Here is a 17,445-nt window from a genome sequence, read left to right as displayed (position 1 = left end):
AATAAATATGATTGAATGAATAGTGATAGGACACTGGCCTGGAAGTCAGAAGGACTTGGGTTCTAATCCCGGCTCCGTCACTTGGCTGCTGTGTGATCTTGGGCAAGTCATTTAACTTCCCTGGGCCTCAGTTACCTCACCTGTAAAATGGGGATAAAGATGTGAGCCCCACGCGAGACCCGGACTCTGACCAGACCTGATGAGCTTGTCTCTACCCCAGGCGGCAGTGTCTGTAGCAGTGTCTGGCACATAGTAAAAGCTTAATAAATGCCACAGTTATTATCCTTATATGGAATCCAGCACACTTGTTTCATTCATTCATTCATTCAATCGTATTTATTGAGCGCTTACTGTGTGCAGAGCACTGTACTAAGCGCTTGGGAAGTACAAGCTGGCAACATATAGAGACGGTCCCTACCCAACAGCGGGCTCAAAGTCTAGAAGTCTGTATATGTATACATAACTTACTAAATTCCTGGGGGGCTTTGAAATATATACTTGCAAAATACGCAAGTAACTGGTAAGAGCAAGTCACTTTCTTTGGGAGAAGCCAGAATATACATTAGAGAGAAAACTCTGGACGTGAGAAAAACACCACCGATGAACGGTGAACAGTTAAGAGGGCCCCATGCGTGAAAAGTGGGTAGCTCTGACTTTCAAAAAAAAAACAAGAACAAAACACACACCAATTGCTTTCTCCCTCCGTTCCTGTACCTTTTCTCATTTTGCAAGCAAACTCAATTTTGTTTTCTAATTTACGTGGAGTGCAAATGCAGCTGACCCGAAAAGAAAAGTAATCCCTCTGCCACCCACGGAACACCCGGTCGTTGTCCAGGCAGAAAGAACACTTTCCATCTCATTTAGAATGACAGTGCGCACAAATTAATTTCAAGGCTTACTGTACATTCATGTTCCACTTAATGTTTAACTCCTTTTGGGATTATTTTAAATTAATTCAGACCTCAAAGAAGTCTTCTAATGCTCTTTATCCTAGTTGCCATAATGACTGATCAAACATCACCTTCTAATTCTTCTCCTTTTCCACTACTACCCAAAAAGCATTTCAAGTTTTACATTTGCAGGTGTGTAACTGGATTATTGTTGGGTAATGTGACACCAAATTTAAAAATGGGCGAGATATACAGAATATTTAAAAAATTGATTTTCCTTTTTAAAAAAATATATATGCTCATTCAAAGGGTCGGTGGTCCACAAAGCTATTCCGACGCTCAAAAGTTCACTGGACTGTTAAAATCACACAATAACGTATTTCTGTTCATGTTAAATGTATTACTGATGAATCTGCCCTAAATTTTGGAAAAGTAGGTATTAAAAGTGTTTTAGCAGAACCAAATTATTCAATTTTAAGTCAGTTTGTAGGATTTAACAGAAAAGTCTCTGCGGTTTCAAATTTGTATATGTAACTTACTAAGTTCCTGGGGGGCTTTGAAATGTAGACTTGCAAAATACGCAAGTAACTGGTAAGAGCAAATCAATCCTAACGGTCCAAATTATTCTGAGGTATTTATTACACACAAAAAAAATGGCCATAGAATTTACATGGCGGGTCCAAAGTTAAACTGCAATAAATTGCCATTAGCTTCAAGTAGTATCTTTGAGAAATAAAATACAACCAAATCTGAAAAATAGTCCCTTTGGAAAACAAGCTGCTTCAAATATCTTTTTAATCTGATCGTTTTTCAAATGTTTATCATAGAACTGAAATCATTAAACACTGTGACGATAAATTCCAAGATTAAATAGAGTGTCCATCTAAAACTACCATATTATTTCTGGCTGTAACTGACATTTTTATATTCCAAGTGCTTATTGCTAACTTTTAATATGGAATTATTATAACTGAATACATCAGATTAAAACCTGATAATGAGATAGATAGCTATAGGTATACATACTTATATACATGTTAAACAAAACCTTCTGAAAAAGTACACTACCCATTTTAACAAGCTACAGCAAATCGTTCTTACAACTACCTATGACTTAAATATTTGCCCCGGTACCCATTGTCAATTTATGAAAAGTAAACTGGTTCCTTCTCAAGGTGAACAAGAGTAGCTTCAAGTCACTAAAATTCCATAAAAACAGATGACCGTGTCATTAAAACAAGAAATCCTAATTTGTGCTGGGGAGAAAGGGGAGAACCGTATGAGCGTCTCTGAATTTCAAAGTGCCGTGAAAAAAGGCCTTTTTCAAAAGACATGGGCATTTTTAATCACACAGGATTGTGAGCCCGCTGTTGGGTAGGGACTGTCTCTATATGTTGCCAGTTTGTACTTCCCAAGCGCTTAGTACAGTGCTCTGCACACAGTAAGCGCTCAATAAATACGATTGACTGATTGATTTAAAATAACACAGAGGTTCTCGTGGCGTCCTATTTTAATGAAAAACCTAATTACCCTACAACAGAGTCAGCAATATCCCCAGCCACTCATTTTGCAAATGCCCTCAGCCCGGCCGCTTGGTTAAATAGGACTTTGAGAGACACGCGGTGCACAAAGTCTCAAGTTTTAAAGTCTCCGCTTCAGCAAATATCCACAGTGTTTCACTGCACAGATAGACTCTCAAGTAGATTGGTTACTAGGTTCCCCTTCCTTTTATAAACTCGTTGCAATTTCACATTTGTTTTAAAACAAGCCTCACAAAGAGCTAAAACCCGTAGTGAACACTCCCCGATCAATCACTAAAGCAGAGTTATCAGTCATGAAAACGGTCTCATTTTCCCATTTCAGATGTGGCTTTCCTTGAACCCCATCTCGCTCTTCCCAACTGCCCCCGCCAAATCCCGGCTGTTCCATTTTAAAATCATCATCATCATCAATCGTATTTACTGAGTGCTTACTATGTGCAGAGCACTGTACTAAGCGCTTGGGAAGTACAAACTGGCAACATCTAGAGACAGTCCCTACCCAACAGTGGGCTCACAGTCTAAAAGGGGGAGACAGAGAACAAAACCAAACATACTAACAAAATAAAATAGAACAGATATGTAGAAATAAATTAAATAAATAAATAAATAGAGTAAAAAAATATGTACAAACATATATACATATATACAGGTGCTGTGGGGAAGGGAGGGAGGTAAGATGGGGGGATGGAGAGGGGGACGAGGGGGAGAATGTTCACTAACAGTTGGTCCGAACGATTGTGATTATCAAGTCTATCCCTTCGATCGGTTTTCGGACTGCCGGGCAAGGTCTGCGCAGCCTTTTCCTCCCAGTTCTTAATACAACACTGTCAGCACGGAGCATTTACGTCAGCAGAAAGGAGTGAACGTGTTTTTTTCACCTGAACTGACAACTGCTTACTGGGGCTCCTGACAAAGAAAGAGAAGACATTTAGCTCGCCAGTGCGGGAAGCAAAACCTAGCCCTGGATTTAATGAAGTCATTTCTCGGGAAGGTTTTTAAAATCAATCAATCAATCAATCAATCGTATTTACTGAGTGCTTACTGTGTGCAGAGCACTGTACTAAGCGCTTGGGAAGTACAAGTTGGCAACATATAGAGACGGTCCCTACCCAACAGTGGGCTCACAGTCTAAAAGGGGGAGACAGAGAACAAAACCAAACATACTAACAAAATAAAATAAACAGAATAGATATGTACAAGTAAAATAAATAAGTAAATAGAGTAATAAATATGTACAAGCATATATACACATATAATATACATATAATCCCATGATTATTACTACTATTACTCCTCACTCTGGGCTTCAAGGCTGTCCATCACCTCACCCCCCTTCTGTCCTTCTCCGGCCCAGCCCACGTCCTAGCACCTGTATATATGTTTGTACATATTTATTACTCTATTTATTTTACTTGTACATATCATCATCAATTGTATCTATTGAGCACTTACTGTGTGCAGAGCACTGTACTAAGCGCTTGGGAAGTACAAGTTGGCAACATATAGAGACAGTCCCTACCCACCAGTGGGCTTATTTATTCTATTTATTTCATTTTGTTAATGTGTTTTGTTGTCTGTCTCCCCCTTCTAGACTGTGAGCCCGCTGTTGGGTAGGGACCGTCTCTATACGCTGCCAACTTGGACTTCCCAAGCGATTAGTACAGCGCTCTGCATGCAGTAAGCGCTCAATAAATACGACTGGATGAATGAATGAAAGTCCTTCCTCTGGCCCGGAATGCCTTCCCTCCACACGTCCGCCAAACCAACTCTCTTCCTCCCAGGCAGCGTGGCTCGGTGGAAAAGAGCACGGACTTTGAGGTCCGCAGTCAGGGGTTCAAATCCTGCTCCACCAAGTGTCAGCTGAGTGACTTTGGGCAAGTCACTCAGCTTCTCTGTGCCTCAGTTACTGCATCTGTAAAATGGGGATTGACTGTGAGCCCCCCGTGGGGCAAACTGATCACCCTGGAACCTCCCCAGTGCTTAGAACAGTGCTTTGCACATAGTAAGTGCTTAATACCATTATTATTATTATTATCATTATTATTATTAATGAGAGCTCACCTCCTCCAGGAAGTCTTCCCACACTGAGCCCCCTTTTTCCTCAGTTCCTCCTCCCCTCCCCATCGCCCCAACTCCCTCCCTCTCCTCTACCCCTCTCCCCACCCCACAGCACTTGGGTTTATAAGTACATGCCTATTATTCTATTTATTAATGATATCTATATATCTATAATTCTATCTATTTATACTGATGCTATTGATGCCTGTCCACTTGTTTAGTTTTGTTGCCTGTCATCTCCCCCGCTTCTAGACTGTGAGCCCGTTGTGGGCTGCAAATGTCTCTATTTGTTGCCGAATTGTACTTTCCAAGCGCTCAGTACAATGCTGTGCACGCAGTAAGTGCTCAAATCAATACGATTGAGTGAATGATTGTCTCTGTTGCCGAACTGTACTTTCCAAGCGCTCAGTACAACGCTGTGCACACAGTATGTGCTCAAATCAATACGACTGAATGAACGAGTGAATGATTGTTGCTGAATTGCACTTCCCAAGCGCTCAGTACAATGCTTTGCACACAGTAAGTGCTCAAATGAATACGATGAATACATAGTAGACGCTCAATCCCTACTACTGAATAAATGATTAGTAGGTGCTCAATCCATACGACTGAATAAATGATTAGTAGGCGCTCAATCCATACGACTGAATAAATGATTAGTAGGCGCTCAATCCCTACTACTGAATAAATGATTAGTAGGCGCTCAATCCCTACTACTGAATAAATGATTAGTAGGCGCTCAATCCATACGACTGAATAAATGATTAGTAGGCGCTCAATCCACACTACCGAATAAATGATTCGTAGGCGCTCAATCCATACGACTGAGTGAATGATTCTGTTGCCCGATCCGAGCGCTCTGCACACAGTAGGCACTCAATCCGTATGACTGAATAAACGATTGCGCCTGCAGCCCGATCCGGGCGCTCAGCACAGCGCCACACACATAGTAGGCGCTCATTCCATACGACTGAATGAATGATTCTCTGTTGCCCAATCCGAGCGCTCAGCACAGCACCGCGCACGCAATAGGCGCTCAATCTGTACGATTGAATAAGCGATTGTGCCTGCAGCCTGATCCGGGCGCTCAGCACAGCGCTGCGAACATAGTAGGTGCTCAATCCGTATGATTGAATAAGCAATTGTGTCTATAGTCCGATCCGAGCACTCAGCACAGCGCTGCACACACAGTAGGTGCTCAATCCGTACGATTGAATAAGTGATTGTGTCTGTAGCCCGATCCGAGTGCTGGGCAGAGCGCTGCGCACACGGTTGGCGCTCAATCCATACGATTGAATGAATGACTGCCTCTGTTGCCCAATCCGAGCGCTCAGCACAGCGTTGAGCACACAATAAGCGCTCAACCCATACGATTAAATAAGTGAATGTCTCTTATCTGTTGCCCAATCCGGGCACTCAGCACAGCACTTTGCACACAGTAGACGCTCAATCCATACAACCGAATGAATGATTGTCTCTGCTGCCCGATCCGAACGCTCAGCACAGCGCTGAGCACACAATAAACACTCAATCCGTACGACCGAATGAGTGATTGTGTCTACAGTCCGATCCGAGCGCTCAGCACAGCGCTGCGCACATAGTAGGCGCTCAATCCATACTACTGAATAAATTATTGGCAGGCACTCAATCCATACTACTGAATAAATGATTAGTAGGCGCTCAATCTGTACGACTGAATAAACGATTGCGCCTGCAGCCCGATCCGCGCGCTCAGCACAGTGCCGTGCACATAGTAGGCACTCAATCCGTACGACTGAATAAATGATTCTCTGTTGCCCGATCCGGGCGCTCAGCACAGCGCCGCGCACACAGTAGGCGCTCAATCTGTACGATTGAATAAGTGATTGTGTCTATAGTCCGATCCGAGCGCTCAGCACGGCGCTGTGCACATAGTAGGTGCTCAATCCCTACTACTGAATAAATGATTAGTAGGAGCTCAATCCCTACTACTGAATAAATGATTAGTAGGCACTCAATCCATACTACTGAATATACAATTAGTAGGTGCTCAGTCCATACTACTGAATAAATGATTAGCAGGTGCTCAATCCCTACTACTGAATAAATGATTAGTAGGCGCTCAATCCCTACGACTGAATAAATGACTAGTAGGTGCTCAATCCATACTACTGAATAAATGATTAGTAGGCGCTCAACCCATACGACCGAATGAATGACTCTCTGTTGCCCGATCCGAGCACTCAGCACAGCGCCACACACATAGTAGATGCTCAATCCCTACTACTGAATAAATGATCAGTAGGCGCTCAATCCACACGACTGAATAAATGATTAATAGGCGCTCAATCCATACGACAATGAATGATTAGAAGGCGCTCAATCCATACGACTGAATGAATGATTAGTAGGCGCTCAATCCCTACGACTGAATAAATGATTAGTAGGTGCTCAATCCCTACGACTGAATTGATGATTAGTAGGCGCTCAATTCCTACGACTGAATTGATGATTAGTAGGCGCTCAATCCCTACAACTGAATAAATGATTAGCAGGCGCTCAATCCATACGACTGAATGAATGACTAGTAGGTGCTCAACCCATACGACTGAATGAATGATTAGTAGGTGCTCAATCCATACTACTGAATAAATGATTAGTAGGCGCTCAATCCCTATGACTGAATAAATGATTAGTAGGCGCTCAATCCATACGACTGAGTAAATGACTAGTAGGCGCTCAGTCCATACTACTGAATGAATGATTAGTAGACGCTCAGTCCATACTACTGAATGAATGATTAGTAGGCGCTCAATCCCTATGACTGAATAAATAATTACTAGGCGCTCAATCCCTACGACTGAATAAATGACTAGTAGGCGCTCAATCCCTACGGCTGAGTAAATGATTAGCAGGCGCTCAATCCATACGACTGAGTAAATGACTAGTAGACGCTCAGTCCATACTACTGAATGAATGGTTAGTAGGCGCTCAACCCATACGACTAAATGAATGATTAGTAGGTGCTCAATCCCTACGACTGAATAAATAATTACTAGGCGCTCAATCCATACGACTGAATGAATGATTAGTAGGCGCTCAATCCCTATGACTGAATAAATGATTAGTAGGTGCTCAATCCCTACGACTGAATTGATGATTAGTAGGCGCTCAATTCCTACGACTGAATTGATGATTAGTAGGCGCTCAATCCCTACGACTGAATAAATGATTAGCAGGCGCTCAATCCATACGACTGAATGAATGACTAGTAGGTGCTCAACCCATACGACTGAATGAATGATTAGTAGGCGCTCAATCCCTACTACTGAATAAATGATTAGTAGGCGCTCAATCCCTATGACTGAATAAATGATTAGTAGGCGCTCAATCCATACGACTGAGTAAATGACTAGTAGGCGCTCAGTCCATACTACTGAATGATTAGTAGACGCTCAGTCCATACTACTGAATGAATGATTAGTAGGCGCTCAATCCCTACGACTGAATAAATAATTACTAGGCGCTCAATCCCTACGACTGAATAAATGACTAGTAGGCGCTCAATCCCTACGGCTGAGTAAATGATTAGCAGGCGCTCAATCCATACGACTGAGTAAATGACTAGTAGACGCTCAGTCCATACTACTGAATGAATGGTTAGTAGGCGCTCAACCCATACGACTGAATGAATGATTAGTAGGCGCTCAATCCCTACGACTGAATAAATAATTACTAGGCGCTCAATCCCTACGACTGAATAAATGACTAGTAGGCGCTCAATCCCTACGACTGAGTAAATGATTAGCAGGCGCTCAATCCATACGACTGAGTAAATGACTAGTAGACGCTCAGTCCATACTACTGAATGAATGGTTAGTAGGCGCTCAACCCATACGACTGAATGAATGATTAGTAGGCGCTCAATCCCTACGACTGAATAAATAATTACTAGGCGCTCAATCCCTACGACTGAATAAATGACTAGTAGGCGCTCAATCCCTACGGCTGAGTAAATGATTAGCAGGCGCTCAATCCATACGACTGAGTAAATGACTAGTAGACGCTCAGTCCATACTACTGAATGAATGGTTAGTAGGCGCTCAACCCATACGACTGAATGAATGATTAGTAGGCGCTCAATCCCTACGACTGAATAAATAATTACTAGGCGCTCAATCCCTACGACTGAATAAATGACTAGTAGGCGCTCAATCCCTACGACTGAGTAAATGATTAGCAGGCGCTCAATCCATACGACTGAGTAAATGACTAGTAGACGCTCAGTCCATACTACTGAATGAATGGTTAGTAGGCGCTCAACCCATACGACTGAATGAATGATTAGTAGGCGCTCAATCCCTACGACTGAATAAATAATTACTAGGCGCTCAATCCCTACGACTGAATAAATGACTAGTAGGCGCTCAATCCCTACGACTGAGTAAATGATTAGCAGGCGCTCAATCCATACGACTGAGTAAATGACTAGTAGACGCTCAGTCCATACTACTGAATGAATGGTTAGTAGGCGCTCAACCCATACGACTGAATGAATGATTAGTAGGCGCTCAATCCCTACGACTGAATAAATAATTACTAGGCGCTCAATCCCTACGACTGAATAAATGACTAGTAGGCGCTCAATCCCTACGACTGAGTAAATGATTAGCAGGCGCTCAATCCATACGACTGAGTAAATGACTAGTAGATGCTCAGTCCATACTACTGAATGAATGATTAGTAGGCGCTCAATCCCTACGACTGAATGAATGATTAGTAGGCGCTCAATCCCTACTACTGAATAAATGATTAGCAGGCGCTCAATCCCTACTACTGAATGAATGCCTAGTAGGCGCTCAACCCATACGACTGAATGAATGATTAGTAGGCGCTCAATCCCTACTACTGAATGAGTGACTAGTAGGCGCTCAATCCCTACGACTGAATAAATGATTAGTAGGCGCTCAATCCATACGACTGAATAAATGATTAGCAGGCGCTCAATCCATACGACCGAATGAATGACTAGTAGGCGCTCAACCCATACGACTGAATGAATAATTAGTAGGCGCTCAATCCCTACTACTGAATGAGTGACTAGTAGGCGCTCAATCCCTACGACTGAATAAATGATTAGTAGGCGCTCAATCCCTACTCCTGAATAAATGATTAGCAGGCGCTCAATCCGTACGACTGAATGAATGCCTAGTAGGCGCTCAACCCATACGACTGAATGAATGATTAGTAGGCGCTCAATCCCTACTACTGAATGAGTGACTAGTAGGCGCTCAATCCCTACGACTGAATAAATGATTAGTAGGCGCTTAATCCATACGACCGAATGAATGACTAGTAGGCGCTCAATCCGTACGACCGAATGAATGACTAGTAGGCGCTCAATCCCTACGACTGAATGAATGATTAGTAGGCGCTCAATCCCTACGACTGAATAAATGATTAGTAGGCGCTCAATCCCTACGACTGAATTGATGATTAGTAGGCGCTCAATCCCTGCGACTGAATAAATGATTAGTAGGCGCTCAACCCATACGACTGAATGAATGACTAGTAGGTGCTCAATCCCTACGACTGAATGAATGATTAGTAGGCGCTCAATCCACACGACTGAATTGATAACTAGTAGGCGCTCAATCCCTACGACTGAATGAATGACTAGTAGGCGCTCAATCCCTACGACTGAATGAATGATTAGCAGGCGCTCAATCCGTACGACTGAATGAATGCCTAGTAGGCGCTCAACCCATACGACTGAATGAATGATTAGTAGGCGCTCAATCCCTACGACTGAATGAATGACTAGTAGGCGCTCAGTCCATACTACTGAATGAATGATTAGTAGGCGCTCAATCCCCACCACTGAATGAATGACTAGTAGGCGCTCAATCCCCACCACTGAATGAATGACTAGTAGGTGCTCAATCCCTACGACTGAATAAATGATTAGCAGGCGCTCAATCCCTACGACCGAATGAATGACTAGTAGGCGCTCAACCCATACGACTGAATGAATGACTAGTAGGCGCTCAATCCCTACGACTGAATGAATGATTAGTAGGCGCTCAATCCCTACGACTGAATGAATGATTAGCAGGCGCTCAATCCCTACGACTGAATAAATGACTAGTAGGCGCTCAATCCCTACGACTAAGTAAATGACTAGTAGGCGCTCAGTCCATACTACTGAATGAATGATTAGTAGACGCTCAGTCCATACTACTGAATGAATGATTAGTAGGCGCTCAATCCCCACCAGTGAACGAATGATTAGTAGGCGCTCAATCCCTACGACTGAATGAATGATTAGCAGGCGCTCAATCCCTACGACCGAATGAATGACTAGTAGGCGCTCAACCCACACGACTGAATGAATGACTAGTAGGCGCTCAACCGATACTACTGAATGAATGATTAGTAGGCGCTGCGCCGCCCGACGGGAGCGCTCAGCACAGCCCCGCGCGGGCCCCCCGAGCAGGCGCTCAGCAGGTAGCCCCGGGGGACGCCGCCGCCGACTCACCCGTCCTTCCTCTTGGCCTTGTAGACGTGTCCGTAGGTGCCCCTGCCCACCTTGCAGCCCTCGTACTCGAACAGGTCCTCCACGCGCTCCCGCTCGCTGCTCAGCTTCACTTTGAAGTCATAGTCCATCGTCGGGCCCCCGGCGCCCCGACGGCCCACCCCACGGGATCCCCGAAACACCGCCGGGAACACCACCGCCGGCGGGAACGGGAACACCACCGCCAACACCGCCGCCGCCGCCGTCACCGCCGCCGTCACCACCGGCCGCGGGGCCCGGCGCATCCAGCGGCCCGCGGCGCCTCAGCCGGTCTCGCCTAAGCCAAGGGGAGGGAGGGAGGGAGCGAGCGCGCGCACGCGCGCGCGCCCCGGAACACGGCCCCGCCTGTCGCAAAAGCGTCGCGAAAGACCCCCCCCTCCCCGACCGCGTGGGCGCGCCGAAACTACGGGCCCCGGCGGGCCGCGCGCGCGCACGCGCGCTCCGATCGGAACGGGGAGCGGCGGGGCATGCTGGGACTTGGAGTCCCCGCGGGGAGGGAGGCCGATGCGTTCCCACCCTCCCGTCCAATCGGAACGGGGGGAAGCGGGGCATGCTGGGAGTTGTAGTCCCCGCGGGGAGGGAGGTCGGTGCGTTCCCACCCTCCCGTCCAATCGGAACGGGGCGGAGTGTTGCATGCTGGGATCTGTAGTCCCCGCGGGGAGGGAGGCCCACGCGTCTCCCGTCCAGTCGGAACGGGGCATGCTGGGACTTGTAGTCCCCGCGGGGAGGGAGGCCGATACGTTCCCACCCTCCCGTCCAATCGGAACGGGGCACAGCGGGGCATGCTGGGATTTGTAGTCCCCGCGGGGAGGGAGGCCGATGCGTTCCCACCCTCCCGTCCAATCGGAACGGGGCACAGCGGGGCATGCTGGGATCTGTAGTCCCCGCGGGGAGGGAGGCCCACGCGTCTCCCGTACAGTCGGAACGGGGAGGAGCGGGGCATACTGGGACTTGTAGTCCCCGTGGGGAGGGAGTCCGACGCATCTCCCGTCCAGTCGGAAAGGGGCGGAGTGGGGCATGCTGGGATTTGTGGTCCCCGCGGGGAGGGAGTCTGCTGCATTTCCTCCCCCCCCGCGGCGAATGGGATCAGGTCGAAACGGGGCACGCTGGGATTTGTAGTCCTCGCAAGGAGGGAGTCCGATGCGTCCCCTCCGTTCCCACTCTGCCGTCCAATCGGAACGGGGCACAGCGGGGCATGCTGGGATTTGTAGTCCCCGCGGGGAGGGAGTCTGCTGCGTTCCCCCCCCCCATCCCCCGCGAATGGGAACAGGGCGAAGCGGGGCATGCTGGGATTTAGTAGTCCCCGCGGGGAGGGAGTCTGTTGCGTTTCCCACCTCCCCTCAACCGCGGCGAATGGGATCAGGGCGAAGCGGGGCATGCTGGGATTTGTAGTCCTCGCAAGGAGGGAGTCCGATGCGTTCCCACCCTGCCGTCCAATCGGAACGGGGAACAGCGGGGCATGCTGGGATTTGTAATCCTCGCAAGGACGGTGTCCGATGCGTCCCCCGTTCCCACCCTCCCCCGCGAATGGGAACAGGGCGAAGCGGGGCATGCTGGGATTTGTAGTCCCCGTGGGGAAGGCGTCCCACGCGTCTCCCGTCCAGTCGGAACGGGGCGAAGCGGGGCACCCTGGGATTTGTAGTCCCCGCAGGGAGGGAGTCTGCTGCGTCCCCCGCTCCCCCCTCCCGTCCAACCGGAACGGGGCGAAGCCGGGCATGCTGGGATTTGTAGTTCCAGCGGGGAGGGAGGCCGATGCGTCCCCCATTCCCACCCCTCCCGTCCAATCGGAACGGGGCACAGCGAGGCATGCTGGGATTAGTAGTCCCCGTGGGGAGGGAGTCCCACGCGTCTCCCGTCCAGTCGGAACGGGGAGGAGCGGGGCATACTGGTATTTGTAGTCCCCGCGGAAACGGAGGCCGATGCGTCCCCCGTTCCCACCCTCTCATCCAATAGGAACGGGGCGGAGCGTTGCACGCTGGGATTTGTAGTCCCCGCAGGGAGGGAGTCTGCTGCGTTCCCCCCCCCGCCCCCCCGTCCCGGCGAATCGGAACGGGGCGCAGCGGGGTATGCTGGGATTTGTAGTTCCTGCGGAGAGGGAGTCCAATGCGTCCCCCGTTCCCACCCGTCCCGGCGAATCGGAACAGAGCGGAGCGTTGCTTGCTGGGATTTGTAGTCTAATCCCTGCGGGGAGGGAGTCCAATGGGTCCCCCCCCCGTTCCCCCCTCCCGTCCAATCGGAAAAGGGCGGAGCGGGGCATGCTGGGATTTGTAGTCCCCGCGGGGAGGGTGTCTGATGCGTCCCCCGTTCCCACCCTCCCGTCCAATCGGAACGGGGCGGAGCGGGGCATGCTGGGATTTGTAGTCCCCGCATTCATTCATTCATTCCATCGTATTTATTGAGCTATCACTGTGTGCAGAGCACTGTACTAAGCGCTTGGGAAGTACAATTCGGCAACATATAGAGAAGGCCCCTACCCAATAACGGGCTCCCAGTCTAGAAGGAGGAGACAGGCAACAAAACAAAACATGTAGACAGGTGTCCAAATCGTCAGAACACATAGAATATGGAAATACTGCATATATTTATATGATATTGATATTTATGATATAATTGTATGATATTGATATTTATGGTATAATTATATGATATTTATATGATTATAAGCCATGTATGTATATATGGCTTCCCCTCGGTAGGTGGCTGCGTCCCCTGGCCGCACCGTCCCGTCGAATCGGAAAAGGCTGGAGCGTTGCATGCTGGGATTTGTAGTCCCTGGAAGGGGGAGCCGCCGCGTCCCCCGTTTTTCCACCCTCCCGTCCAATCGGAACAGGCCGGAGCGTTGCATGCTGGGATTTGTAGTCCCTGCAGGGAGGGGAGTCTGCTGCGTCCCCCGTTCCCTCTCTCCCGTCCAAGCGGAACAGCGTGAGAAGCAGCGTGGCTGAGTGGGAAGAGCCCGGGTTTGGGAGTCAGAGGTCACGGGTTCGAATCCCGACTTCGCTACGTGTCTGCTGTGTGACCTTGGGCAAGTCACTTAACTTCGGAGCCTCAGTTACCTTATCTGTAAAATGAGACTGTGCATTAAGACTGTGGGCCCCACGTGGGACAACTTGATCACCTCGTATTCCCCACCCAGCGCTTAGAGCAGTGCTCTGCACATAGTAAGCGCTTAACAAATGCCATCATCATTATTATTATTATTATGCATATGTGGCTTCCCCTCGGGAGGCCGCCGCGTCCCCCGTCCCTACCCTCCCGTCCAATCGGAACAGGCCGGAGCGTTGCATGCTGGGATTTGTAGTCCCCGCAGGGAGGGGAGGCCTATGCGTCTCCAGTCCTCACCCTCTCGTCCAATCGGAACAGGCTGGAGTGTTGCATGCTGGGATTTGTAGTCCCTGCAGGGTGGGGTGTCTGCTGCGTCCCCCGCTACTCTCAACCGTCCGAGCAAAACAGCGTGAGAAGCAGCGTGTCTGAATGGAAAGAGCCCGGCCTTGGGAGTCAGAGGTCATGGGTTCGAATCCCGACTCCGCCACGTGTCAGCTGTGTGACTTTGGTCAAGCCCCATTCACTTCTCTGGGCCTCAATTCCCTCATCTGTCAAATGGGGGTGAAGACTGTGAGTCCCAACGCGGTCAACCTGAATAATCTTGGATCTATCCCGGCGCTTAGAACAATGCTTGGCACATAGTAAATGTTCAACATATTACCATCATCGTTATTATTAATAGGCCAGAGCGTTGCATTCTGGGATTTGTAGTCCCCACAGAGAGGGGAGTCAGTTGCCATAGCTATAATTCTGTTTATTCTGAAGGTATTGAGGCCTGTCTACTTGTTTTATTTTGTGTCTCCCCCTTCTAGACTGTGAGCCCGTTGTTGGGTAGAGACCATCTCTATACGTTGCCGACTTGTTCTTCCCAAACAGTACAGTGCTCTGCACGCAGTAAGTGCTCAATGAATATGAATTTTGGGATTTGTAGTCCTCTGCGTCCCCCGTCCCCACCCTCCTGCCTAATCGGAACAGGCCGGAGCGTTGCATGCTGGGATTTGTAGTCCCTCCCGTCCTACCCTCCCGTCCAATCGGAGCAGGCCGCAGCGGTGCATGCTGGGATTTGTAGTTCCCGCTTTCCCACACTCCTGTCCAATCGGAACAGGCTGGAGTGTTGCATGCTGGGATTTGTAGTCCCGCGAGGGGGCGTCTGCTGCGTCCCTCCCGTCCAATCGGAACAGGGCCCAGCGTTGCATGCTGGGATTTGTAGTCCCGGCAAAGGTGGGGGGGTCCCGCTCCGTCCCCCGTCCCCACCCTCCTGTCCAATGGGAACGGAGCGAGGCATGCTGGGATTTGTAGTCCCCGCGACGGTGGGGGGGAGAGTTCGCTGCGTCCCCCCGTTCTCACCCTCCCGTCCAATCGGAACAGGCCGGAGCGTTGCATGTTGGGATTTGTAGTTCCCTCGTCCGGACACTCCCGTCCAATCGGAACAGGCCGGAGTGTTGCTTGCTGGGATTTGTAGTCCCCGCAGGGGGGCGCTGCGTCGGGGGCCCCCCCCACTAAAAAAAGCGATGATTTTCTCCCCGAGTTGCGTTTGATGCAGTCGCTTGCCCCAGCTACCAAACGGAGGGGTGGGGTTTTTTTAATGGCATTTATTAAGCGCTTACTATGTGCAAAGCACTGTTCTAAGCGCTGGGGAGGTTACAAGGTGATCAGGTTGTCCCACGGGGTCGGCTCACAATGTTCATCCCCATTTTCCAGATGAAGTAACTGAGGCGCAGAGAAGTTAAGCGACTTGCCCAAAGTCACACAGCTGACATCTGTATATGTGCATTTGTGTTTGTACATACTTATTACTCTATGTATTTTACTTGTACATATTTATTCTATTTATTTTATTTAGTTAATATGTTCCATTTTGTTGTCTGTCCCCCCCCTCTTCTAGACTGTGAGCCCGCTGTTGGGTAGGGACTGTCTCTATATGTTGCCAACTTGGACTTCCCAAGCGCTTAGTACAGTGCTCTGCACACAGTAAGCGCTCAATAAATACGATTGATGATGATGATGATGATGATGATGAACTCCTGGACCAGACCTGTATCTCGAAAGTAATCACTCAATGATTTTGAGGTGGGCACCGGCAAAATAATCAGACGCTCAAAATAATACATTTTCCCATAGAAAATTTCATTGTTCATGTAGTTTATTTGCCTGAATAACCCGTTTTAAACCATTTTTCAAATTATTGGCGCTTCACTTGAAGAGCCATGAGAACTCAGGATCGGTTAATCTGAACTTCATGCTACATGTAATAGGCACTGCCTGTCTCTATTTCACAACGATTTAATGTGACCCGAGACCAACCTGTTCCCCGATAAGCTTGAGAGGAGAATGTGAAAATGGCCCAGAGGTAGACATCCCATCTTGGATGCAGAAGCGGGAGGAGGAAAAGGGAGAAAGGAACAAAGTTGGGCTCTTTAAAACTTCTAATTCTGCCTAGAGCGTAAAGTCTTAATGTTCCCCCTTTTAGACTGTAAGCCCACTGTTGGGTAGGGACTGTCTCTATATGTTGCCAATTTGTATTTCCCAAGCGCTTAGTATAGGTAAGCGCTCAATAAATACGATTGATGATGATGATGATGATGACAGGAAGAAAATCAATCATAAAGTTCGGACTGTGAGCCGTTTAATTTTAACTAAATCAAATCATGAATAAAGGTAACATCTGGATTTGTGGAGCCATGAGTTGGGTAAGGGACTGTCTCTATATGTTGCCAATTTGTACTTCCCAAGCGCTTAGTACAGTGCTCTGCACATAGTAAGCGCTCAATAAATACGATTGATGATGATGATGATGGAGCCCCTTTATTTTCCTGAAGCACTTTGTCATTTACCTCATTCTGTCCCTCAACATCCCTGTGAGGTAGGAGTCCTGTCCCCCTTTTACAGATAAGAAAATCGATGCCCAGATGGGCTAAGTCCTTTGCCCAAATAATAACTGTGGCATTTGGTAAGCGCTGACTTTGTCCTTACTCCGGTTTCTGAACACTGAGGTCGATACAAGATAATCAGATCATACACAGTCCCTGTCCCACACGGGGCTCCCAGTCTAAGTGGGAAGAGAGAGAAACCGAGGCACCGAGAAGTTAAGTGACTTGACCACGGCCCCACTTTCATTCAGTCGTATTTATTGAGCGCTTACTGTGTGCAGAGCACTGTACTAAGCGCTTGGGAAGTGGCAGGACTGGTATCAGAACCCAAGTTGACTGACTTCCAGTCGCCGTGCTCTTTCCAGCATCCAACCGATTCTGGAAGGCGAAGTTTAGAAAATCCCCAACAGGTCTAACTTAGAAAAATTTTGCTTTGAAGTTTCTGCGCTTTTCTTTTTGCAGATTTCCCTGGCTTCACGTTCTTTGTCACT

At 48.2% G+C, this 17,445-nt stretch overlaps 2 protein-coding genes across 3 annotated transcripts in view; both read right to left on the bottom strand.

Moving 5' to 3' along the window:
- The window catches only part of CDK8 (cyclin dependent kinase 8), a 92,459-nt gene extending 81,218 nt beyond the window's left edge, over window positions 1-11,241 (bottom strand). Inside the window, exon 1 of one of the 2 annotated variants that reach the window (XM_038761883.1) lies at window positions 11,007-11,241. In XM_038761883.1, coding sequence (XP_038617811.1) covers window positions 11,007-11,134 — 128 coding nt within the window. In that variant the 5' untranslated portion in view covers window positions 11,135-11,241. The remainder of the gene's footprint in view (window positions 1-11,006) is intronic. The other variant, XM_038761881.1, reaches the window with a different exon arrangement.
- A 204-nt stretch (window positions 11,242-11,445) lies between these two features.
- Window positions 11,446-12,807, bottom strand: LOC119941624 (collagen alpha-1(I) chain-like). Its single transcript, XM_038762168.1, has one exon. The coding sequence runs from the start codon at window positions 12,805-12,807 to the stop codon at window positions 11,446-11,448; it is 1,362 nt and encodes a 453-aa protein (XP_038618096.1).
- Window positions 12,808-17,445: the final 4,638 nt, after the last annotated feature.

Source organism: Tachyglossus aculeatus, chromosome 20, assembly GCF_015852505.1.
Source record: "Tachyglossus aculeatus isolate mTacAcu1 chromosome 20, mTacAcu1.pri, whole genome shotgun sequence".
Classification (NCBI taxonomy): Eukaryota; Metazoa; Chordata; class Mammalia; order Monotremata; family Tachyglossidae; genus Tachyglossus; species Tachyglossus aculeatus.
Note: the sequence above shows the minus strand (reverse complement) of the source record. Positions and strands in the feature narration are given on the sequence as shown.

Bases quoted from the DNA above. Each gene is read 5' to 3' on its own strand.
- LOC119941624 (XM_038762168.1), bottom strand. From the start codon at position 12,807: ATGGGGGACGCATCGGCCTCCCTCCCCGCTGGAACTACAAATCCCAGC.